This window comes from Motacilla alba, chromosome 8 (genome assembly GCF_015832195.1).
Source record: "Motacilla alba alba isolate MOTALB_02 chromosome 8, Motacilla_alba_V1.0_pri, whole genome shotgun sequence".
NCBI classification, from domain to species: domain Eukaryota; kingdom Metazoa; phylum Chordata; class Aves; order Passeriformes; family Motacillidae; genus Motacilla; species Motacilla alba.
Genome location: NC_052023.1, coordinates 27,048,819 through 27,072,846, shown reverse-complemented (window position 1 = coordinate 27,072,846; position 24,028 = coordinate 27,048,819). Strand labels below are relative to the sequence as shown.

General features: G+C 42.9%; 1 protein-coding gene across 4 annotated transcripts in view; it reads right to left on the bottom strand.

The window, feature by feature from the left end:
- The window catches only part of RASAL2 (RAS protein activator like 2), a 164,279-nt gene that overhangs the window by 108,873 nt on the left and 31,378 nt on the right, over positions 1–24,028 (bottom strand). Inside the window, exon 1 of one of the 4 annotated variants that reach the window (XM_038144997.1) lies at positions 17,356–17,718. The exons of the other annotated variants lie outside the window; for them this stretch is intronic. Coding sequence (XP_038000925.1) covers positions 17,356–17,404 — 49 coding nt within the window. The 5' untranslated portion in view covers positions 17,405–17,718. Of the gene's footprint in view, positions 1–17,355; positions 17,719–24,028 lie in introns of those variants that run through there. 4 annotated transcript variants of the gene reach the window in all.

The following is a 24,028-nucleotide window of genomic DNA, read 5'->3' as shown; positions in this document are numbered from 1 at the left end:
GCTTCAATAAGCACTCTACGTGAAGCCCAAGAACATCAAAGTCACAGCTTAGTTTAAGTTTGAATAATATTGAGACGGCTTTTTACTTTTTTTTACTTCTGGTTTCACTTTTTATTTCATGTTACCACTGCTCAGAAGAACACATTTCATGATCAAAGGAACGTTATCCTTGGCCTAGCTGAGGTTTCACAGTGTACTCTAGAGAGGGTAAAAGGGTCTTTCTCAAAGTGCTTCTAAAAAGGCAGACACGGTTTACATGTTTATTCACATAAAAACACTGATAGACAAGTTTGCTTAGTCTACCAATAAGACAATTCTTTAAAACAGCTGACTCGAAAATTTTAGGCTGGGCTGCAAGTCAAACTGATCTCTCCCTTCCTTAAACCCATCAGCAGCAGCAATGATGATGTTCAAAAAACCCCTTTGTCTACACTAATTCAGTGCCACTGAGTTAAAATTTGTCTCAAGTGGCTCCAGCATTTCTTGTGTCCACAGAACATGCAGTGAGTAATCCAGAAGGAAGAATTTGCTCCTTGATCCCCAGTCCAGTTACTCAGGCTCCAGTCCAGTCCTTCCAGAGCAGCAGCTCATCCTGGGAAGCATTTCACAGTCTCAGTATCACAAAGAAATCAGCTTACAGCAGTGACTGCCACTGCATTAGTGATGTGAGATCCCCAGCCATACTGAGCCACCCACGCAGCTGTCAGCAGGTAAAATAATGTCAGGGGAAGAAATGAGTTTGTCAATTAAGTTGAGGAAATCTGAAATATTTTCACTCTTGTTTTTAATATCAACTGCCTACAAACGTGATCCTCCACCAGCAAATTTTTCTCAGTTTTCTTCTTTCTTTTTTTTTTGGGTAGTGTTTGCAGCTCATTGTGCCAAATCATTCATTTAGCTTCTCAGAAAATTACTATTTTCTTCCTAACAATCCAGTCACTTAATCACCACATTTGACATGTTTAACAGCATTATATTTCACTACTGCTAGATATTTAAGTAATTTATGCACAAAATGCAGATTTGCTATGTTGGAATGTATCTGTATTTCAGCTTTAAGATTGTATTGGGAAAACAATCTTTCTTAACTTTACAACATTTCATAGAAAATATACACAAGCAGCCTTACATTTGCACTGAGCATATGAAGACAAATCTTTGCCAAGGGCCTCCTGTGTGGGAATTCTACTCTCCACCATTCAGCCCTCCAGAAAAAAAACTACCCAGATCCACTGCAAGGATTTTCAGCAATTTCTCAGAGTATGTTGTTTAATAAATACTACCAGCCAATTAAAAAAGTAAAAAAGCAATACCACAGAAAACCCCGAGTGCACCATTGCCAAGCAGCTGGAAGAAGGAGAACCTGGCTCTGATGTTACAAATTAATGTTTAATGTTTGCTTGCTCTCTGGAAGCTGGCTAGTGCTTGAGTAAAGGCACTACAAAGTGTAAAATTTGAGTTCATAGCTTATATTGTAAAAAAAGGGTGAACTGCTCCTTTCTAAATTAGTTTTGGACCAAACAAACTTACCAGCTTCTCATTTTTTACCAAGACATGGAGGGGAAAAGGGGAAAGAAGAGAGTTAAAAGATGAAAAAAAACAAAACCAAAATGCCACACAACCACCAAAATCCATTATAAACCCTGAACATTTATTCACCACACTTAGTTTCAACCAAGTCCTCTCTTTTAATTGAGAAAAATCGGCAGGCTAAGCAAATACCACTTCTGAAAAGATCCCAGTTAAAGTCCCCAACAACCAGCCATCAAATAAGCTTTAACCTGTAGGAAAGTAAATGAAATTGCCCCCTGCATCCTCCCTATAGAAACCAGAAGGAATACAGAGGGTCAGGGACCCTGGATTTAGCAGTCTAGCTCCCCTTAACTCTTTTCCCATTTAAAACTAGCCCAATGCTCAGTGCACTGGAACAGTTCATGGAGGACTAATCAATATGAAAAGCAGGAATGAACACAGAAGTTTTCTAATTGACCCAACTTGACACGTAGTTAAATAGCACAGAAGATGAAAGATTTTTCCTTCCCTTTAAATTAGAGACTTTTCAAAATATTAAGTTTTGTTTATGCAAGGCTAAGTAATTAATGACCTAACATCCCCTTCCCATCTCCTATCACCAAGATGCATCTGTTTCCCCCTGCAACATTTCCTGCAGGTGGATATGACTTTTCCTCAGCTCAGGGCAGACCAGTGCACCTGACTTACTCGACCTCTTAGTATTTAGTGTTAATTAATGTTTAGAAGTTACACAGAGGACTAATGTAACAGCGCCTTAGAAATTGTTGCATTTGGGTGACTGGGAGAGTGAGGCTTGGAATTGGTGTGGCTGGAAGTCAGAGATCCCTTACTGAGCCCAAAGCAGAGCTCCTGAGAGCAAAGCTGCCCCATGTGCCTCTCACAAGCCTGGAGCTGGCCAAGCCTTCAGTGGCCACGCTGCAAGCTCACCTGTCCCACATAAATCAAGATATGCCGTTTCCACTATCACTGTGCTGAGACTGAAGTGCCTCTGAGCAAGCTAAATGGTGACAGAAGAGCATTTAAATGCCACAGGGCACCTCACCTAAATTTTGGTGTCAAGGCAGGCTGTAACTGCTGTCCCTGCCCCACGACCTCAAGCCCAACCTGTCACTACAGCTGCAGGAAGCCAGCCTGACCCAGCTCTGCTTTTGCCGTGGTCTAGTTTCTGAAGGCAGGTACTGAAAACTCCTCAAGACACACAGGAATTTCCACCTGAGTATGAGGAAGAACTGCTTCACTGTGACCACAGTGACCACACACTGGAAGAGATTGTCCAGAGAGGTTGTGGAGTCGCCCTCACTGGAGATATCCCAGACCTGTCTGGATGCAATCCTCTGCTCTGTGCTCTGGGATGACCCTGCTTGAGCAGGAAGGTGAGATCAGATGTCCCCCTGTGCTCCCTTCCAACCTGACTCATTCAGTGATTCTGTGATTTCTGCCCTCTAATTCCTTGGCAAAACCACTGCAATTTCTCTGCTGGTACAAACTCCCCACGTGAAAGTCTCCTGGTTTCATTTTTCCATGCTGCTCCTGTGATCTGCATGAGAAGCTGCTACAGCCCTGTCAACTGAGCAGAGCAGAGAGAGATAATATAAATTTATGAGATGCTGGGCTTTGGATGGATGCCAGGAAACGTTAGCAAGAAAATCCCATTTCAATACATCGTGAATAAACCTGTAGAGCGGCGATGCCAGCTTTTAATTTCACTAGCAATCTTTTGTTGTTGTTGTTGACGACCAAACACAGCTCGTGCCAAGTTTCAAGGGCCATAAAAATGTACATTTAAGAGCCAGCCAGACACAGGCAGTGGCTGAGCCCACACGCAGCTGCGAGCCACCCCAGCCAGCCAAGGATTTTAGCAAAGAAATAAAATCATGACCTGGAGGTAAACACGCTGGCAACCACTCTGTAACAGCAGAATGACCGGTGAGGAGGGAGTGGAGGCACTGCCCTCAGAAATTTGGGGAGATTTAGGGATTTCTGTAAGGAAGGGGAGCCCGCAGCCCCGGCCTGGGACACAGCTGCTGCTGTGACACACACGGGGAGCTCAGGCTGGGGGAAACCCTCTGGAGCAACAGATCACCAAGCAGAGCCCCTGGAGAAACACAGCTGCACTGACCTACCCCACTGGCAACTTCTGCAACTCTACAAATAAATCAATATGTTTATATATTTATATAAACATCGACTGCATAAAGAAAAAAAGCTCTTATGCTCAGCCTGGCATCCATTTCTTTATGATTACAGGTTGGGCTGAGTACCATCAGAAATATCATACACAAGCTGCTCATTGCAGTTTGTAACAACCTTGGTTTTCAGCAGGCAAAATTAACTTCCCATCACCCCTCTGCATTCCCAACTGAAGTGTTTGGGATTTTTGTGGAGAGAGTGGGGGAAAAAAATCATTACTGCTGCAATCTTAAAGCAAGGGTTTTACCAGCAAAACACAGTTTCATTGCTAGATGTGATCCCTGTGTTCATCAAACCAATCACAGCCTAAGCTACTAGGGGAAGAAATACAGTTACAGTATAAAGGCAAGTTACTGGATAAAGATCCCAAAAATGGTCTTGGTAACTATGCCCAAATAGCAGGTGCATTTATTCAAAACTTGCCAGCCTTTATTTTTATGTAACTAGAAAGGAACATATCTTCACTGCTGCAAAAATAAGACCTATCAACTCTCCACCATGGATGTTAGGAGCTGGGTTTATAATTTCATTCTGGATATTTTTAATCAGTTGCTGTAACTGTCATTTTATTTATAATTTATTTATTATCTTATTTTATCCTTTTTTAGATAAACTATCTTTATATCAACAACTCCTTCACACAATACTAGTTTTGTAAATAAATGTTAAAATGTAAATATATTTTAAAAGCTTCTCAAACCCTGGAAATCCCACTGTAAGAGCCAACTGGCAGTAAAAGACAGCCACCAGCTAATTGACAACACTCTTCAAAATCACTGGAGAGTGTACTCTTACAGTGTACACAAACAAAGAACTTTAGCAACATGCATAATTAAATTCTTGCATTTATTATCTAAACACCACCAGTAATAGAAATACTGTCTGCTGTGATGACCTTTCAGACTGAATCCAACCATGAGCCCAAAACTGTCAAGTGCAACACTAAGTCCCTAGACAGCAAAACACAAGGAAGAACTTACAAATCCAGAATTATTTTAGGCTCTGGATTTAGGTAAGGAAATTCCTTGAGCTGGATGAGAAATATCCTAACACCCGCCTTGCAGCCCCATCGGAATGTTGTGTTAATATCAGCAAATTAAAGTGCAACAACTGACAACAAATCAGTGACAGCTGGAATTTAGGATCAAACTTTCATCTAAATGGAGAAATAAACTCCAGAGAGGAAAGATTAAACATCCTGGTATCTCAAAATGCCAAAAGTCTGAAATGAAAACACTTGTGAGCAGCATGGGAAAAGGGTCTGTGTAAAATTCCAGGCGCTGTAACACTGCATTGAGAGTAGTAAAAGAAACATCCAAAAAATACATTAAAAAAAAAAAAAAAAAAAAAGAGAGATGGGGGGCAGGGGAAAAAAAGAGCATTTCTTAAATGTAAATGATCTTCTAAGCAGCAGAGTTTTCTCTCCACAGGTTGTCTGTCAGGAACAGCCTTGACTCAGTGCAGAAGCCACATGTCAGGGACAGTGATGAAGATGTACCTGCTGCCAGGCTGGAGGAGATTCCAGCACTGCCAACAGAGCCAAGGGATGAAGCAAGGTGACCTGCAGGCACCAAAACAGCACGGAGAGGGAGAGAAAGGAGCACACCCTCTTTGGCTGAAGCTCTGTGCTTGCAATTTCATGAATGATTAAAGATGCCCAGTGTAGGACATGGCTCGTGACACAGCGCGTGATCTCTGAGATGAACCTGTGTGTCCCAGCACTGCCCTGGCAATTTCAGCGTACAAAAAGAGGGAGAGATACAGGAGAATTTCAACCTTTCAAGGGACAGGAAGGAGGGAGGAAGAGAAAGAAGATCATTTCTCTTTCACAGGCTATTTAAGGAAATAATTTGTGACACGTGCACACGCTTCCTCACCGCAGGACAAAACAAAGAAGTGGACATTGTGGAAAAGGATCTGCATGAAGCACAAGTCATTGCAGCCCAGGCAGGGTCCCAAGCCACCAAGGCCACCCTCAGCACTGCTGTGGGTGCCAGCTGCACGTGGAGCCCCATCCTTCAGCAAGACATGCACAAGCACTTCATCTCTTTTGTGTCTTTTCATTCATTATTATGGTACCAGAGATCACTTCTGTTTCAAGCTCCAAAATGACTGGTTTTGTTTCATTAGGTGTGAACACCAGATGACTGGAACTGCCTCTCTCTGAGGTTAATCCTTCCCAAATTGAGCACAGTCCCAATTGTAAGTCTGTACAAGCAGCATTTTCAGTAGGCAGCCACTGTTTGGCAGTCTCTTTTTAAAAAATACATGCTCAACTCTTTTCATTGCAAAAAAATATGAAATTTTAACCAAAAGGTTTAATAGAACCATGAAAAAAACAAAGGAAACAACTCCCCCAGAACTGCATGATCTTGCATAGAGCAAAATCCTCTCCAGTTGACATTTCTGAAATGCCTTTTTTTTTTGTTTTCTCACTTCATGGGTAAAAGGGAAAATGAGCTGATATTTGCTATTTTTACCTTAACCACACTAGCACTGTTAGTAAACCATGCTCCATCCTCAGCAAGCAGCATGGAACTGCTGTGAACAATAAAGCCTGACTTTGAAATTGTACCTTGAAGTCTCAAACCAACCTGCCAACAAGTCCAGAATACTTGCTGTAAATATAAAACACAAAGGCACTCTGGGTTTTACAAAGACACAAGCAACCACCAGGGTTAGACTAAATTAATGAGCATGTGTATTCCAATTCCAACAGACAGGACAGCACCCGTCTGGCTTCACTTAGGAACTTGTTATAATCTCTGCCTTATAAAAAGGTTTTTACACATATGAAACACTCATATACCAGTGAGACATAAAATCAGGATGTAATCAAATCTCCACAGTTTTATGTACAAATCCCTCGGGACTTCAAGCTGCAAAACCAAACGTGAATAATTGCATCTATTTTCTAATAAAGACCATGTGCTCTGGGGCACGAGCACACAAGTTTTCAAGAGCTCTGCATAATATTTTTGGAGGTATTTCTACTTCAAATAAGCAATCCAGTTAAGCAGAGATAAACACGCACACACATCGGTGACCTTGTTCAAACAATGCACCAATCGCTGTGATAAATCTGGTTGCCAAATCTAAATATAGACTTTCAGGAAAAAACAATGGAGTTTGAGCAGAAGAGGCCTTCTCCTATTTACTGTTTACCTAATTATCCAAATGAATGTGCAGTTTGGCCTCTCTCCCCTTTTGGAGCAGCGTGAGCACTTTCCCAGTGGGAGCCAGGAGAGCTCTGGCTGTTGCTGGAATCGCAGCGTGATCCGGCACATTTGATGCTCCGAGTGCGCTTGGTGCAATTTCAAAGCTTGTCTCACAGTTTGGGTATGTGCACACTCTGCTTCCCCCAGACAGCCCCAATGCCTGACACAAGGCAGATAGGCACTGCAGGACTGGATTGAGTCACTGCTACAGAAACAGGCTTTTAAAAAAAAAAAACCTCTTAATTTTTATTTTTTTTTCAAATGGGAGGAGGAAGAAAAATCCCATTCAAAACCCACTCTTAAGTTTCCAACTTTGGGTGCCCAAGCAGGAAATGAAGGGAGGAGGGAGCACAGGGCAAAAGGAGGAGGAGAAAGTTCTATTCAGGGTTGTATTTTTAGACTATTACTAATTTTGTTTTGTCACTGTGTTACAGAAGCTAAACCTGGGTGAATTAATGCAGCATTATCCTTTCTAATTTTTGCTCAGTCCAGGCTGCAGTCTAAACCTGATCTCCTTACATGGGACCTGGCAGGGCATTTGCTCCCCCTGCCCTGCTGTGGCTCATCTCTTTCCACCAGAAATTCCTGCCTGCAGCACACATCCAGCCATGTATTCCCTCTCTTCCCCAAAGCATGTAAAAAACAAGGAGAATTCTCCCCTTTTGTGTTTGGAAACAAAAATCTACGTACTGAGGACACCAAACCTGAAATCCTGACTTGTTGTGAAGTACAGCAAGATAATGGGATTTATAACCACACTGTATGGGAAGGAACACAACTGAAATGCTTTTCCTTCTCGCTAAAAATACATCTTAAAGTGTCTTTGCCCTTCTTGATTTATGGATATTCATAAGCCAAATTTTGTTGGGCAGGCTGAGGCTAGAGGAGAGAAATCTGTGCCCTCTATTCCCTGCTCTATTTTAGTCTGAAACAGTTATGCATCCCATTTATTCTTATTGTTTCAAAGCAAGTTAGTTTAAACTTGTGTTTTTCTAACAAGTTTCTGTCCCCAGCTGTCATTATTAGGGTTATTGTCAACCTATTTTTTTTATTTCCTTTCTCCACGTTTGCACAGCACGGGCACAACCCGTTTGTGACTTCCCTCCCTAGATGCAAATTGCCACACATAGATCAATTACACAGAAATACAATGACTTACAGTAAAGAAAGCATTGGGGAAAAAACAAACATATGGACCTCAACTTATTTATAAATATCTTCAAAAAGGAGCCTGGAAACATCCCACCCCAGGCTGGCAGTGCACAAGGCAGAAGTGGCAGGGAGTGGCAAGGGAGGAGGCAGACAGACAAGGATTTTATTTTTTGTCTTGTTAGAGTTTTGTTTTATTCTTTCCAGGAAAACAAGAAAGGCCAGGAAATCCTCAGAATTTGGCATTCCCAGCACCACCTCTTTAGATGAACACAAGGTCCTCGCTTCCTGCTCCCTCCTCATTTCACAGCAAGTGAGGACAGAAGAGGACAATGCCAACGTCAGGAGCTGGCATCAAACAACTGCTCTACAAACAGTGAAGAAGCCCTGTAAATCATACCTGTGCCAAAATGGGGTTATTCTAGTTATTTCTATTCCATACTAATGCATCCAGGTTTTTTTAACTATGAAAACCCAGGTCAGGTCTTAAGAGTCACTACAGCTCCTCCTACACTTCTCATCTCTGGAGCAAAGATTAACTGGCCCAGCTTCCTGCACAATAGTGTCTTCTCTGACCATCAGCAGCCAGAAGAATTTGGGGGTAGAGCTGGTTAAACAGGAAGGAAAGAGGAAAGGAAAAGAGCCCAAAGCTCAGAACAGAACAACCCTCTCCCCACTGCTGCAGGGGAGAGGAGGGGGACACAGGAACCCACTTAGTGCTTCTCCTGCTCACACCAGGCATGGAAAAGTAGGAAAGGCGATGGAACACACAGAAGTGTCCTTTCCAACCCATGCCTTAGGCTATGGCTTTGGAGCAGCTGTGCCCCCCTCCTGCACCTCAACCAGAGAGCCAGGCACAAACAGCATTAGACTAAAAGGGGCTGGTGCTCAGGATTGACACAATTTTGAGGCCCATGAGAAGCTGCTGTGCTTTCACCATCATGCAGCTGGCATGATGTCCAGCAGCAGGGGCCAAAACTCACCTCCCTGTACAAACACACATTTAGGGACAACTGAAACCAAAACAAAATCAAGTTCTTCCTGTCTGAAAAGCTGTCAAGCATACCAAGTCCTTATTTTATCTTCCTGACTGTCTAGAAAACTGACATAAAAAACCTGATTATTATTCTGGAATAAACTGTAGTAGAAGAAAAAGAAAAAGGGCAAATCTGAGTTTATCTTCTTAAAATATAAATGCCTCAAGAATATAATTTGCTGCAATTAAATACAAAAAGGCAACCCTCAAGATAAGCCTTAACAAATCACCTCGAGAGATTAATAAATTGTGGTTTGGTTTGGGGGATTTTTCAGTGCATCTGTTAATGCATTTACCTGATACTTCTGAAGTTCTCACACCAGCTGAACACAGCAGCCAGAGGAGAAAATGGGCAAGACAGTCTGAACAGCTGAGAGATCTGTTTCAATAAAGAGGGTTTGAATATTTAACTATTAAACTAGAAAGAAGTCTCAGGTCTCAGCTTGTATCATATAAAACTTCACTGAACTAATAAGTAAAGAGAGTAGGTTTAGATTAGATACTGGGAAGAAATCCTGCCCTGTGAGGGTGCTGAAGTCCTGGCACAGGGTGCCCAGAGAAGCTGTGGCTGCCTCTGAATCCCTGGAAGTGTCCAAAGCCAGGCTGGACAGGGCTTGGAGGAACCTGGGATAGTGGAAGGTGTCCTGCACATGGCAGGGGGGTGGAACAAGAAAGCCTTGAGGTCCTTCCAACCCAAACCTTCTGGGATCCTATGATAAATTCATCTACCAGATGCAGCAACGTCACCGTGGGAAGCTGCACATCTGCCATCTAACTTTTGGATTATTTTAACTCTCACAGATGAGCAAGAAATTACTGATACCAAAGTGCTTGAAAACAGCTGATAATATTACAGCTATCTATTGTCCTACAGTAAATACACAGTTGCTTTTACACTTTAAAAATTTTTAGTTGTTGATATCTAAAATAACTCTTATTCAGTCATTAGATATAAAGAGTTATCTTAACAAGTATTGCCGCGGGTCTTCTGGGCAGTCAGGACTTGGTGAAGCAAAGGAGAGATCTTGACTCCATTTCAGAAGGCTGGTTTATTATATTATGATATATATTACATTAAAAAGACCACACTATAACTATACTACAAAAAACAGAAAGAAAGATTCATCAGAAGGCGAGACAGGAATAGAAAGGAATGGATAACAAAGTTCTGTGACTCCCAGAGAGTCCCAGAGCTGCTGCCTCCTGGATTGGCCACCAAGCAGAAACATCCCACACTGACCAACCGAGGAAGCACCTGCTGCATCCCACAGCAGCAGACAACAAATTGTTTACACTTGAAGCTGAGGCCCTCTCAGCTTCTCAGGAGAAGAAAATCCCAGCAAAGGGATTTTCATAAAATATTACAACTACAAACAAGCTCTCTTTTGAGTCTGCAATTCAACTCTTTCCCGTGTGGATCCCTAAAGATTAGATGCAGGCCATATCCCTGATGCACAGAAGGCACGAGCTCCTCTCTCTCTATCTTCTTATTTATTTTGTTCCCCATCATCCACAGATGATGTTCCCCAAGCAGCTGAGAAGTGGAATGCTCTGTTCCCAGAGCCAACACCATGAGTCACTGTGTACTCACTAGTCAGGGTACAAGATCTCCCAACACTTTCCCCCAAATCCCAACCACTTCGCAAACTTCTATTGTGCCTAAATTAAACAGCTTTTGTTATCATGTGAATAAAAATTCACATTTCCTGCCAAGCCACTAAACCACATTTAAATGGCAGAAAGTACACCCAATTTAGCATTTCTTAGTGGTTTAGGTGGAAATTCAGGTATGCAGAGAATGACTTTGCAAAGCTGCAATGGTCATCTTGACAGAAGGAGGATAAAGCCTGTGAAGTCCAGAGAGAATCAACAACTCAACATTTACTGGATCTCAGTGAAGGCCAGCAAATCCAAAACTCACCGCTCCCACTGGGCTCCTGTACCCTGCAGGAGCTCTGGCTGTCAGCTGGCCTTGTAGGAGCACTTTGTTGTTCTGAGCTGTTTAAAACCTTTCACTTTGGTGCTTGTGGTTTTACAATTCCACAGTTTCAAGCGGCTCATCAAAGGAACCTGTAAGCAAAGGTGGGAGGCCACAAATACCTCTTAAACTGGCTTTAACTAATCAGTCTGCAGTGGAATTTCAAGTCCGCAAGAAGTTTTCCAGAAATAGTGCATGATTTATGCAGAGATGATTGCACATCAATTTCTTATTCAGAATCTTTGTCACATTCACTGGGGAAAAAGTTGAGTTTATTTCTGTCCTTCATTCTTCTACCCTACTGGGTTCTTTCGGTTACTTTTCCCACTTACTCTCCTCTGCTCTTCCCAGGCAACAAACTATGAAACACAGCCAATAAATGGATTAAATCCCACAAGCTTTCCTGCTGTAGTCACTGTGCTTTTCACAGCTGAATAGTCCATATCCATTCCATCCCCATTCACAGGGATTGATCACTGAATTGAACAGGAGAGTTCATCCACCTGCGCCTCTGCTTTCAGCCTATTTTTGAAAGTCCTTCTTATATTCACAACTCTAGATTATCAAATGAATCACAGTTCAATAGATTCAATACTGCCAAAAATTTCTATTCCAACACCAACTTACGTTTTCTCTTCTTAAAGCTGGCAGTGAAAGAATATTAAAATAGAAGCTGCAGCTCTATTATCATCAAGACATCTAAATTTTGTACTACATAGATATTAAGGGAACTTCTGAATTAACCAGAAGATGGCAATTTCTTGGTAATCCCACCAAAGCCAGGAAAAGGCAGGGGGAAGGGAAATCACTGCTCTCACATTCTTTTCCTATTATTAAATGCAATACAATTAAATGCAAGGGTTCCTTGTAAAATAACTGAAGCCAATCACCACAAACTACACCACAGGGAAAACCAGGCAGAATTTATGCAGCCATCCAGAAGAGAACAGTGACACACAACACAATGTCTCGCTAAAGGATGAATAAATGTGCATTTAAAGCTCAGAAACTTAGAGCCAGAAATAAGAGGCAAAACAAGGCAGAGAGAGGAAGGGCAAGGGAAGAGAAGGAAGAAACATGTGCTCATTATCTCAAGAGCTTAACTCCAGAGATTCCAGGAGGAGTGAAGAAGCAGCAAAGAGATTCCAGTGCAGCGGCTCGTGACACAGACAGGTCTAATGCTGCCATTAGCTCGCCATCCACATCTGAGGATTGATGTGGAGCTCTTGAAATCTGACAGGTAGAAAGCTGTAATTTAGCAAGAATAGTTATTTAAAGCACTTACTCAGGAAAAAGCTGAATTTAGCTCAAAGAAGAGGCCACTGCCTGTGACTGCCCCAGAAAATACCTGGCCATGGCAAAAATTTCACAGAGACTTTTAAGACTTTAAAATCTACAGACATAATCAAGAAATTAATGTTTTAGAAATTAATGTATTTTTTTCTGACTAGCGTAATTATAACTTTCAGCCCCAGAGTTACTTTCGGTATTCACAAAACTCAGTTTAAATTCACTCTTCCTACTACCTAAGCTATCATCTAATTTGTTATCTTCTCTCAGACTGGAAACCTCATTTTCAAAACTCATTCTCTTACTTTTACCTGATTAATAACCCTCAGGATTACAAATTTAATCACAATAATAACTGAATACACTGACAGGTGAACCCAAATACTTCCAGTGTTTATACCAGCAGCAATAATTAGTGTTTTGTCATGTCAGAAAGTGACTGCAAATTTACCTCCACAAGGAAAGTGACTGGAACAACACAAGTAGCAGTTCCTTACTGAAGAGAAGACACAGAGATACAAGAAGAGGAAAAAAGTTACTTTTAATACAAGGTACCTTCAGAGACAATACAATTTATTGCCGAAGTGATTTATTACTAATCCAACTTTTTTTTGAGGCTAAAAGGTTTTCCTTATTTAAAAATATTAAAAGAAAAATATAGAGTAAGTTCCCAGTAAACAGAAATAGGAACTTGCTAAGATTTTTTACTTTACATGGCTCAATTTCCTCTCCCTCCTGCAATTATCTGTCTGCAGAGGAAATAGCACACAACATTCTGTGCCTGACTAGGAGGTTCATAAGGACAACGAATGTACAAGGTAATACCATGTTATTTTTAAACAGATTCTTTTCTTTCTTGGTTTTTTTTTTTTTTTTTAAGAATATTAAAAGCCTTTCTGCAGACAGGATTCTGACAGCTCCACGACAGAAGAATGCAGCACTGCTAAATGCAAAACAGATTTAGAATATTTCTGACACCTGTGCTGCAAGACTGCCATTAAAGGAGATGCTTTTCTGGGTAAATATCTTCTATAGCTTGTTCACTTGAAGGGGCAGCATAAATGTCACTGCACTCAGGTGATTAAACCCATACTGAAACTCCTCTAGCCATGGGTCCTGATATGACAGCTCAGGGGCTACCACCCTTAAATCCACACTGCTCCATATAAAGGTAAAGGTCCCTGATTTATCACCAGCACTCTCAGCACAGACAGAAAATACTCTTGATGCTTAAATAAAATCACCTGAGATCCCTGTTACCACCATTATTTACCTGCCAACAGACAGAAATGTAAAGACAGAAATGGTGCAAACCATTAAGGCTGTTACTTTTCTGCTATTTGAGAGCTTTGATGTGACAACTTGAAAGTTCATTTCACAGCTCCTTGCAGCCACTGTCATCCTGCAGAGCCTCCAGGTGATATGGCAGCATCAGCTGCGGTGATGCAGCTGAAATAAGGGCTGTAGCAGTTAGAAAACAAAGGATGCTGCTTACCTAAGTCATTCTCTAAAAGTTTTTGCTGCTTTGCTGTTCTTTAATGTGTAGAGTTTTCATTCGGTTTGTATTTTTAAATAAGAAAAACAATAATGTTCAAGAACAACCAATTTCAGTTGACTTAAAAGTCCCTTCAGCTACGGCACAGCTCGAGCTTATTTCAGTTTACCCCAAATCCAAACAATGGCTTGCATCTTCTCTGCAGCTGCACACCAGCAGACAGGCAAATTAAAGAGTATTTAAAAGTAGCAGGGATCTCAAGAGAGGAGAGATAAATCCAGCAGCATTTGTTAGGCTGGCATAATGCCATTTGCTGATTTTGACCATGACATTTTATAACCTTTTTGTTTTAAATAAAGATCAAAACCTTAGGATGTTCAGTTTCACCACCATTTCACGAAGTGCTCTCAAGTTCTCTGCCTTAACCAACCTTAAAGATATTTATACATTAATAGGAGTCATTAAAAATATTTCATTATAATTAAATACTGCATTCTAAAGGGGTCATTAAAAAAAACGTACTGCCTCAAAGTATGTGGAATATAAATCCTGCTGAAATAGTATCTGACCACATCTGTTCTTATACAAAAGTCACCACTTAAAAGTCCCTTTCAAAGTCTGATATTTCATGTACTTCATTAATCCTGAAATCTCTGAAAGCTGCTGTAAGTTGTTAGTGGCTAATCAAATGCATAAATTTGGACCACACAAACCCATGATCACTTTCAGCTCTCTTTCAAGTAAATCTCCCCCTAACAACTAAGAATGAAAGAAAATATTATTTTTTAATTACATGAGAAGCGCTAAATAAAGAAGAATGGTCATCAAAGACTCTACTTGGTAAAGACAAAATCAGCATCTTTTGCAGCAGACTTCTTCTGTCAAAATTAAATGTGGCAACACAGAATAAGGTGCAGATCTGTATTTTTGCTGCTCCCCACACCATAAACACTGGAAAATAAATACTCTAAGTGTCATTTGTGCTTCTTTGTAATATTTCCTTTCTGTGCCATTTCTTTTTCCATCTGACTGCTAATCCCAGTGCTCCTTTTATCCATGGGCTGGTATGGAGACCTGGGCAGCAGGCTGGGATTACAGAACCAGAACTGAGGTCCCAGCACTCAACCCCCTGCAAATGCAGCAACCAGACTGGCTTCAAGCACGAGCCTTCCCTGGGGCAGGATGAGTGCCTGTATTCACACACCCTCTCCAAGTGCTTTTTCAAGGGGTACACTTGTCCCAGGATCACATTCCCTTCACCTCATTCTCCCAGCATCCTCAACTTCCTAACATCCTGCCAGGCATTTAAAAACCCATTTAACACACCTCCCCACAGTGTACACAGTGAGATTTAAGAAAAAAAAAAAAACAAACCCAAAAACAAACAAACAAAAAACAACACAGCTCTCCAGGGGTTCTGAAATCATGCTGAAAGTTATTAAAGCCAGGCTATTTACATGTTGCCCTATTGGCTGTGTTTCCCTCAACAAAGAATTGTGCTTTCAAACATTGATGAACTAAAACTTCTCTGAAGAAATGTACACAAGGTGTGTACACAAAGCACATTTTTACACAAAGTAAATGTGTGCTCCAGTCACTTAATACCTGCTGGACTTGCCTATTAAAAAAAAAACACTCTGTGTTAATTCTCAGACTGACTTTAAGTGAAATTTCAAGTAGAATAATTCCATTCTCCTTATTCCTGAAGCAAGTAAAAGGGGCCTAGAAGAAACCTGGAGAGGGACTTTTGACAAGGGCATGTAGTGTCAGGAAAAAGGAGAATGGCTTCACACTGACAGAGGACAGGGTCAGATCAGATATTGGGAAGAAATTCTGCCCTGTGAGAGTGGTGAGGCCCCGGCACGGGTTTTCCAGAGAAGCTGTGGCTGCCCCATCCCCAGAAGTCTTCAATGTCAAGGGGACTTGGAGCAACTTGGTCTAGTGGAAGCTGTCCCTGTCCATGGCAGGGAAGTTGGAATGAGATGATCTTTAAGGTCCCTTCCAACCAAACCATTCCATGGTTCTATGACATTTATTTTCACTCAGCTTCTTTTTGTAAAGTCCAGTTAATTTACCCAAAGCCCCAAGCTATTTATAGAGAGATCAAGGACATCTCTTCTACAGTTTCCTGTATTTGTCACACAGCATCTGTCACAATGCAATCAAGGAGATTACTCTGTTTCAAGTCATATCTCAAGGCAGAAAGTCATGGATTCTGAGAAGTCCTGAGTGAGTAGGGAAAGACCAGTAAGTCTGGGCTAGAAGGGAATTGCATTTGCCAACAAGACCTCCTTCCCAGCAAAAGGCAACACAATACTTGGCACATCCAGTCTGTACCTTCTGCACAAGAGAAGTGCTTGTGCCTACACTGCCCCCTCCACACTCCCAGCTACAGCCCTGGGAGAGATGGGCAGCAGCCAATAACTCACACACAAGTCCTAATTTCAAAGAACAGCTTTTCATTAAAATACACACACTGATAAAATTGGCACTTGGATAAACTTTACCACATGTGGCTCAGGTTGTGTCCTCCTATCCTTATCCCAGCCTGGAGCAAAGAAGTTGTCCTGCTTCAGGAGGGCTGTGTCAGTCTTTGATAACTCACCCAATCAGTCCTAATTAGTCAGAGTCATTGAAAAGCCTTCTGCCCTACTAAAGAGTCATTCCCTCAGATATGGCACTGCAGAAATGGTTTCCTGCTGAGGCACTTTGGAATGTCTGCTTTGCCGAACAGCAGCACGAAGAAAGGTGCTTGCACCAGAAAGCCACAAGGCTAATAAAATCAATTCTTGACATTTGAGACAGCCTCTTAAAAACAGTCACTGGGTATGCATATAATCACACTCCATAATTACACTAATTTGCACAATTAAGAGCTGGATAAACACCATAAATTTAAATGAAAAACCCCAGGCACAGGCTGGTGCTGCTACCGGAGTGTTTTAAAATCCAAAATACCCACTGCTGATGACAATTTCTGTAACCATGCAACACAAGAGCACCTTACTGAAATCCAGAGAGACACTTGCCACCAAATCAAAAGAATAGGGACAAAGCAATAAAATAGTTTCTTCTACAGCTAATCAGTGTTGCTTTCTTCTCAACCTCGTCTTTTGGTGCAGTCACAACTGACACAACAGTTTAAATGCTCCTGAGATGCCTGTCTCCTGCAAACTCCCCACTCCCTCCAAAAGTTCCAAATTAGACAGACAGCTGCTGTTAGAGAACCAAGCTAAGGCAGAAATCCCAGGGCAGGCAAAGAAACAGGCTTTAAACACACATTCACCTGGATAACCATCTTCTCCACGGACAAAGGCTTTGGCAATTTGTTGCCATCTCACACTGGAGATGAGAGATGAAAACAACAGCAATACCCAACAGCCCTCTGCCACATTTCTCCTTCCAGGCACCTAAACCCTTCTGAACAGTTATCTTTCCCATCAGACAAGATGTTTCCCGCACTCACCGCTCCATGTCTTTGCCTGCATCAGCATCTTCCTCATCAGGCTTGCCATACTGGAATTTTTACCCGTGTTGCCTAAACCTGCTCAGGCCCAAACCAGGTGGAAGAGGTAAAAAAAGACACCTGCATCTTGTGTCTGCCAGCGCCGTGGCTTTCCCTGCAGAGGCTGCCCAGCGACTGGAGGAGCAGGGCTGAGCACACACGCGTGCATGCACACGCACAGGAAGCCTGGGACTGAATCAGTGTTAAACTGACTGACTTCCTTCTTCATGCTCCAGTATCTGGGCCGTAAACAAGCACTGCACATGAGCTGAGTAAAGCCGAAAAGTCCAGCAGTGAAGGACAAAAGAAGGGAGTGGCTCCAGCAAGGAATAACTATTTTAAATACACAAACATCTTCCCATCAGATTAAAACTAGCTTTTAAATTAGGCAGATTCTGAAGCCATTGTTGTGACAGGGTAACTCAAGACAAACAGGAGACGCTGCTTCCTCCTCTGGAGAGGTCTCCTGGATTTCCAGGACGAAGCGTCCCATAAGCATTCCAAGTGCCTGGTCAAAAAGTGTTCATGAAAAGAGTTCCAGTCACTCCAGGGATAGAAGGCTAAGAATGGGGAGGCAGATGTAGAAGCAAGCTCCCAGAAGAGGTACCACCAGCTACAGCTGCTGCACCTCGCAGTGCAGGAGCAATGGAGGAGCAGAGGAGGATGCTGAGCTTGTGTACAGGTCAGAGCATGTGGCTTTGGCTACCAGCCTGCCCCACCAGCCAGCCCCCAACCCCAGCTCTCCAGGAACAAGGTCAGCCTGGCAGAAATGAGTGTGTGTGCAGGGATTTGGCAGGAGTCAAACACATCCTCCCCAACAGCGTTTCAAGCACAGCCTGCCTGTGTTCTGGGACATCCCCACCTCAGCGTACAAAGCCTCGGGCTCCTTCAGCTTCCAATGGCTCTTCCCCACCATTTGTGCCACTTCCCTCACAGCAGCTCTGCAAACAGAGCACACACCAGCATGCACCAAACCCTTTTCCACAGGTGCAGAGGGCTCTAACATTTGCTCCACTGCAAGCTCTGTTGATGGAGAAGAGAGCAGACAGGTCAAGTTCTACTGACCCAAGATGCTCCAAAGGAAGATGCTGATTTCTTCGACAATTCCACTGACTCCCGAGCAGGTCTGTGCACTTGGCAGGCATGATGAGCAAGGGCAAGCAGAACCCATGAGAGACACAGCAGCAGCCACTCGTGTCCAGCACTGTGCTCACAGAGTGTGACAAGCTGGGTGGCTCTGGACAGTGCCCTCCCTGGTGTGTGAAGGGAGAGAGACACACACAGACTCTGCCCATTTGCTCAGCAGCTCTCCAAAGCTGCATGTCTGCTGCCATCAGGCAAGTCTGTCACATCCAAGCATCCTTGGAAGGAGAGAGGAGGGAGGATGGACAGCAGAGTCTTGCTCCACCCCTGAGGGTCAGCCAGACAGTGACCACTCTCACCTTGGCTGGGACACAGACACAGCAGCCCTTCTGCTTGCAGTAATCCAGTGCTGGGAAAATGCCAGTCCAAAGGTGAACCTTCCCCAACCACCCGGGGTGGGAAAGGCTCCGCAGCACTAGAGACTCTTCCTGTCTCTGAAAGCACACCAGAGTTACAGCAGTTCTTGGTCTGGAGCCTTCAGCAGGCAGTGTCTTCACTGAAAACACCAATGAAAAAGTGCCTGAGCTCCGTGTGGCTTCTGGAGCCAAGCCACACTGTGGCTGGTACAAAAGGCTGAGTGAGGAGAAAGCCAGGAGCTGTGCAAGCCTCAGCCTCAAGATGATGAGAAGTGCCTGTCTGAAAGAGTTGCCATCCTATGTGTTCTCAGATGTGCTTTTTATTTCTCTTTCTCCCAAAGACCACTTATCTCAGAAAAGGCCTTTTTAACATCTAAACTAAAACATTGAGAGATCTGCAACTATTTAAAGACCTTTTTTATTACCATCTTGCAAAGCTGGCTACTGAAGACCCCATCTTTTCTTACTCTTTTAATGAAGCAACAGCATAGTCTTCTCCCCTCCTCTTTTCACCTCATCTTTCAAGAAATTAAATTCTTATAAAAGTAAAGGACAGTTAAATTACTGATACCCCTTAATGTTACCTGCGAGATCAAGGGGTTGGAGTCAAAAAAGAAACAGTGCCGCTCTCAAAATCAGAGAATTCACACGAATCTCTCCAGGTACATTGGAAAAGTTTCACAACAACCCTCCACACAAGACAAGCACAGCTGCAGAGAGGCAAGGGAGCACAGGGCAAGCAGTGTGAAAGCCCAGTGGCCTTTTGCTGAAGGGTTCCTTCTCCTCATTCCACTGTTTGAGCCTGAAAAGCAGCACTTCATTACGGAAGAACTGCACACAGTTTCAAACCTTCATTTCCATTTCATTAGGAAAAACTTGCTAGCACGTAAGAGCTGGACTGAGCAAACATCCCTCCACCCTTGTTCCCTTCACTTGACTGGGTTTGGGTTGGAAGGGACCTTAAAGATCACCTCATTCCAACCCTCTGCCATGGGCAGGGACACCTTCCACTAGGTCAGGTTGCTCCCATCTGGCATTGGACATTTTCAGGGATGTGGCAGCCACAGCTTCTCTGGGCACTCTGTGCCTGGGCCCCTCCACCCTCACAGGGAAGAATTTCTTCCCAATATCCCATCTAACCCTGCACTGTGCCAGCCATTCTCCCTTGTCCTGCCTTGGTAAAAATTCCCTCACAGCTCTCTTGAAGCCCCTTTAGGTATCAGAAGGTGCTGTAAGATCATCCTGGAACCTTTTCTACTCCAGGCTGTACAACCCCAACTCTGCCAGCCTTTCTTCACAGGAGAAGTGCTCCAGCCTTTTCTTCTCCAGATAATTTCCATGGCCCTTCTCTGGACTTGCACCAGCAGATCCTCATCATTCTTATGAGGGAGAGGTTGGTGTAGTCCAACATGCCAGCTAACTGCCTCAATGCATATTTTTATGTACACATCCACCAAAAGACATTCAGAATTTAATTCTTCACATGTAATGAAATCACTGCTACAGTACAAAACATAAATCATTTCTTTAATCAGCCAAAGTAGGCTTCACATTAACGCCCTTATCTCTGCCAAGAACCAAAACAATTGCCACATAAATATTAACAGGGCTCCTTGGCAGGGTGATGTGATTATCACAGGGAATCTCAGGAGATGCTGCAGGACACTTCAGATTTGCACCACTGTACAGATCAGCTACTTCAGGCAGCAGAGGCTCCTCAGCCTGGGTGTGGAGGGGTTCCATGCAGTAAAAATAAAAAGCTCTGGGATAAGACTGCTTGGGAGCAAGGGAGAGAAAACACTCTGGGGAATCAAAGCCCTTCATGCTTCAGAAAGGAAAATGTGATAGCAGCTCTGCAGCTTCCACACCCCCATAAGGGGAAGAAAAACAGTCTTGAATTTGTGATCCATTTAAGGTCACAGAGAAAGATGAGTTTGGTCAGTTAACCCCTTTAAAGAGCTTTTCTGGGACAGACCAACACTGACATAGGAGATGGCAATGAGGAGAATGGAGAGCAGCACACAGGCTTCAGACCAGCAAAGCCACGCTCAAACCCTTCCACCCACTTCCACTCTCAACACCACTTCCCCAGAGCCTGGGGCATTCATTCACCTGTTACACACCAACTGAACGGAACGTTCTGCACTTCACTGGTGAAAAGTCAATTACAGCTCCTCACCTGGCTCCAAAAGCACCAGGAATCATGCAATTTCCTGAGCTGAGCCCAGGCTTTCTTGGCAGCCAAGGCTTTCAAATAGGCTTCAAAGATTTCAACTTTAGACTAAAGCTTCTCCAGCTGCACTTTAAACCTGTGCATCTCCCCTTTGCTTCCCATGTGGTTACAGAAAGTTAAAGTAAAAGCTTGCTCCAAACAGAAATATAAGACCAAACATATTTTTAATATTACATATAAAAGCAGCAATTAGAATTTTTGTTTCAGTTACAAATATATTCAAAACCAGAAAAAATTATCACCTTGGGTAGGTAGAGTCATAAGGTATATTTTAAGGTTGGACTCTCATATTTATGATACATGATTTGGGACCACGACGGAGAGATTTCAGATCACATTTGTACTAAGGATGCACCATCTCCTCTAATTTTACAGGCTTTACCAAAAAGGAAGGACATCCTCTCCCCACCCTTAGATACTGCTCCTTCTACAGACTCTACAAAAAAAAGAAGAAAAAAAAAACACCCAACAAGTTGACACCCAGCACAGTGACCTGATGTTTTCCACGCATTTGCCCTCTGATAAGCACAAAAATGCCTTCTGCTGGGCGTTTTCCCTGTTAACCTTCCTGAGCAAAAACATTAGAGCTCGGAAGAAAACGGAACCTAATGCAGTAGGTAATGATACTAAATATAAGCATGAGTCAAATCACTTTGTTTCTCAGGCATGCAGCTCAACAAGTTGCTTCAGAACAGCAAAAATACAGTCCCTTTGTAGCAGGAGCTACAGTCCCTAGAACAGCTGATCATTCCTCATTTTTATGGGTTTTTTGGGGGTAAGTGGGATGTATTCTTAGAGTTTCACAGAACTCTGTGAAACAGATGCACTTCAGCTAATTTAATTTTTTACAGCAGCTGCTATTATTAAAAACCCTCATCAGCAGTGACCATCTAACAAAACATTCTTACAACTGGCCTGAGAAAAATGAGGGACAGAAGAAAGCACACAGGGCAGGGGAGTATCCAGGACACCACTGCGATTGGTTTCAGATTGCTCCTGCCAACAAAACCACAGAATCACAGCACGAACTGTTCAGGCAGGACAGATTAAACTGCCTTGGTGGCCATGCCATGAGTGAATCTGCTCCCCAGCTCCTCCAGCTCCAGCAGAAAGGCAGGATAAGTCCAAAGTGTTCAAGCCAAGTCTGAAGGCTGGCACAGTGACAGAAAGCCAGCAGGAAATGCTTCCCACCATGCAAGGGACAGTGGGAGGCTGCTTTTGAAACGGAAAAATACACACTTGTTAAAAAGAAGAGATTAAATATCTAATGGACAAGTCAATGGAGGAAATCAATGATGCATTAATAGCTTCGATCATTCTCCAAGTATTTGCACAGTCTGCATTCAAAGACTCTCTGGGAAAAAAACCCAAACAAACAAAAAAAAACCAACCCCAAAGCATACCACAGATCAAAGTATTATTTTAAAAATTAATAAGTTATTTATTTAAAGTCTACCCCTACAGATACTCACCAACTCCCTACCTCCCATCCCCACAAATTGCATCCCATCTGGAAAAAGCTATCTAACTGAAAAATTCCATGTTTTAAGCATCTCCAATACAGTGTCTCTCTCTGTACAGTAACTAGGAATTAAGATAGGCAAGAAAAAAAACACTGAGACTACCTGGGAGATCACCATGAATTTGTCTCCAGAGAAAGTCTTTATTTGGGAGCAGAAGTTTATTTATTTACTATGTTTAAATGCCAATTGCAATTCCATGACTCTGTTTTGCTTTAGCAAAATTTAAAACAGAGTGAAAATTATCAGTGACTGCAGGCAGCACTAGCACTGCTGTGACTGATAGAGCAATCAGGCTTTAAGGGCCACGGAGAGCAAGGGTAGGGGGTGTGGGGAGAACTACATACCCTTCCAGAAATGTGCTAATAAAATGACACATTGTCTTCTTGAATCCAAGACATCAAAACCAAATGTCTCTAATAACTCTTGATAAGACAAAAAACCACCATAAAGAAGTCACAAATATGGAGTCACCCCTTTTTTGCAGCAGGAATTCTCTAAAATGCAGCTCATTACTAGATCCAAGTCTCAGCAAAAATCAAAACTTCCCAGGAGCTGCTCTGCAAGTTCTCATTGCAGGGCTGAGGTTCACCCTCCTCTCAACAATAACACCCACCTTGGCCATGGAGGTCTGAGCACGTGATACAGCCTCCACCAAGGTTTCCAAGAGCTGTTCTATCTCAGCTTTTTCAAACCTCAGTCTCCTTCCCTAAGTCAGGTGTCCCTTTCTTCTCCAGCAATGCACATCCTCTGGAAGAAGTCCCCTCTCCCTGCAAGATGTTCTGCAAACATCTTAGCCATGTTTGCAGAATTCATAGTGAAAAAGAAGAGGAGAGAGGAGAACAGGGAGATAAAGTAAGGTCCTGTCACAGAGGGATATGGGGGTCTCATGTCCTTAGCTGGGAAGGGACCTCAAAGCCCATCTCATTCCACCCTCCTGCCATGGTCAGGGACACCTTCCACTAGATCAGGTGACTCCAAGTCCCATCCAGCCTGGCCTTGGACACTTGAGGGATGCAGGGGCAGCCTCAGCTTCTCTGGGCACCCTGTGCCAGGGCCTGCCCACCCTCACAGGGAAGAATTTCTTCCTAATACACAATTGAAATCTCCCCTCCTTCAGCATGGAGCCACTCTCCCTTGGCCTTTCAGCAGCTACAGGTGGTGGCAGAACAAGACTGCCTGCAATTGTCTCTTCTACCTCCACACAAATCCTGCAAGGATAAGGCAAACAACTCCCCCAAAATACGAGCTAAACACAGTGGCAAGTATTTCTCACCTCTTGAACAACATTCTCGATGAACAAATTAAGTTTTTTGGAGTTCATACAGTATTTTAAAGTGCACTCCCCAAAAAAAAAAAAAAAGTTAAGTTTCCATTTCTGT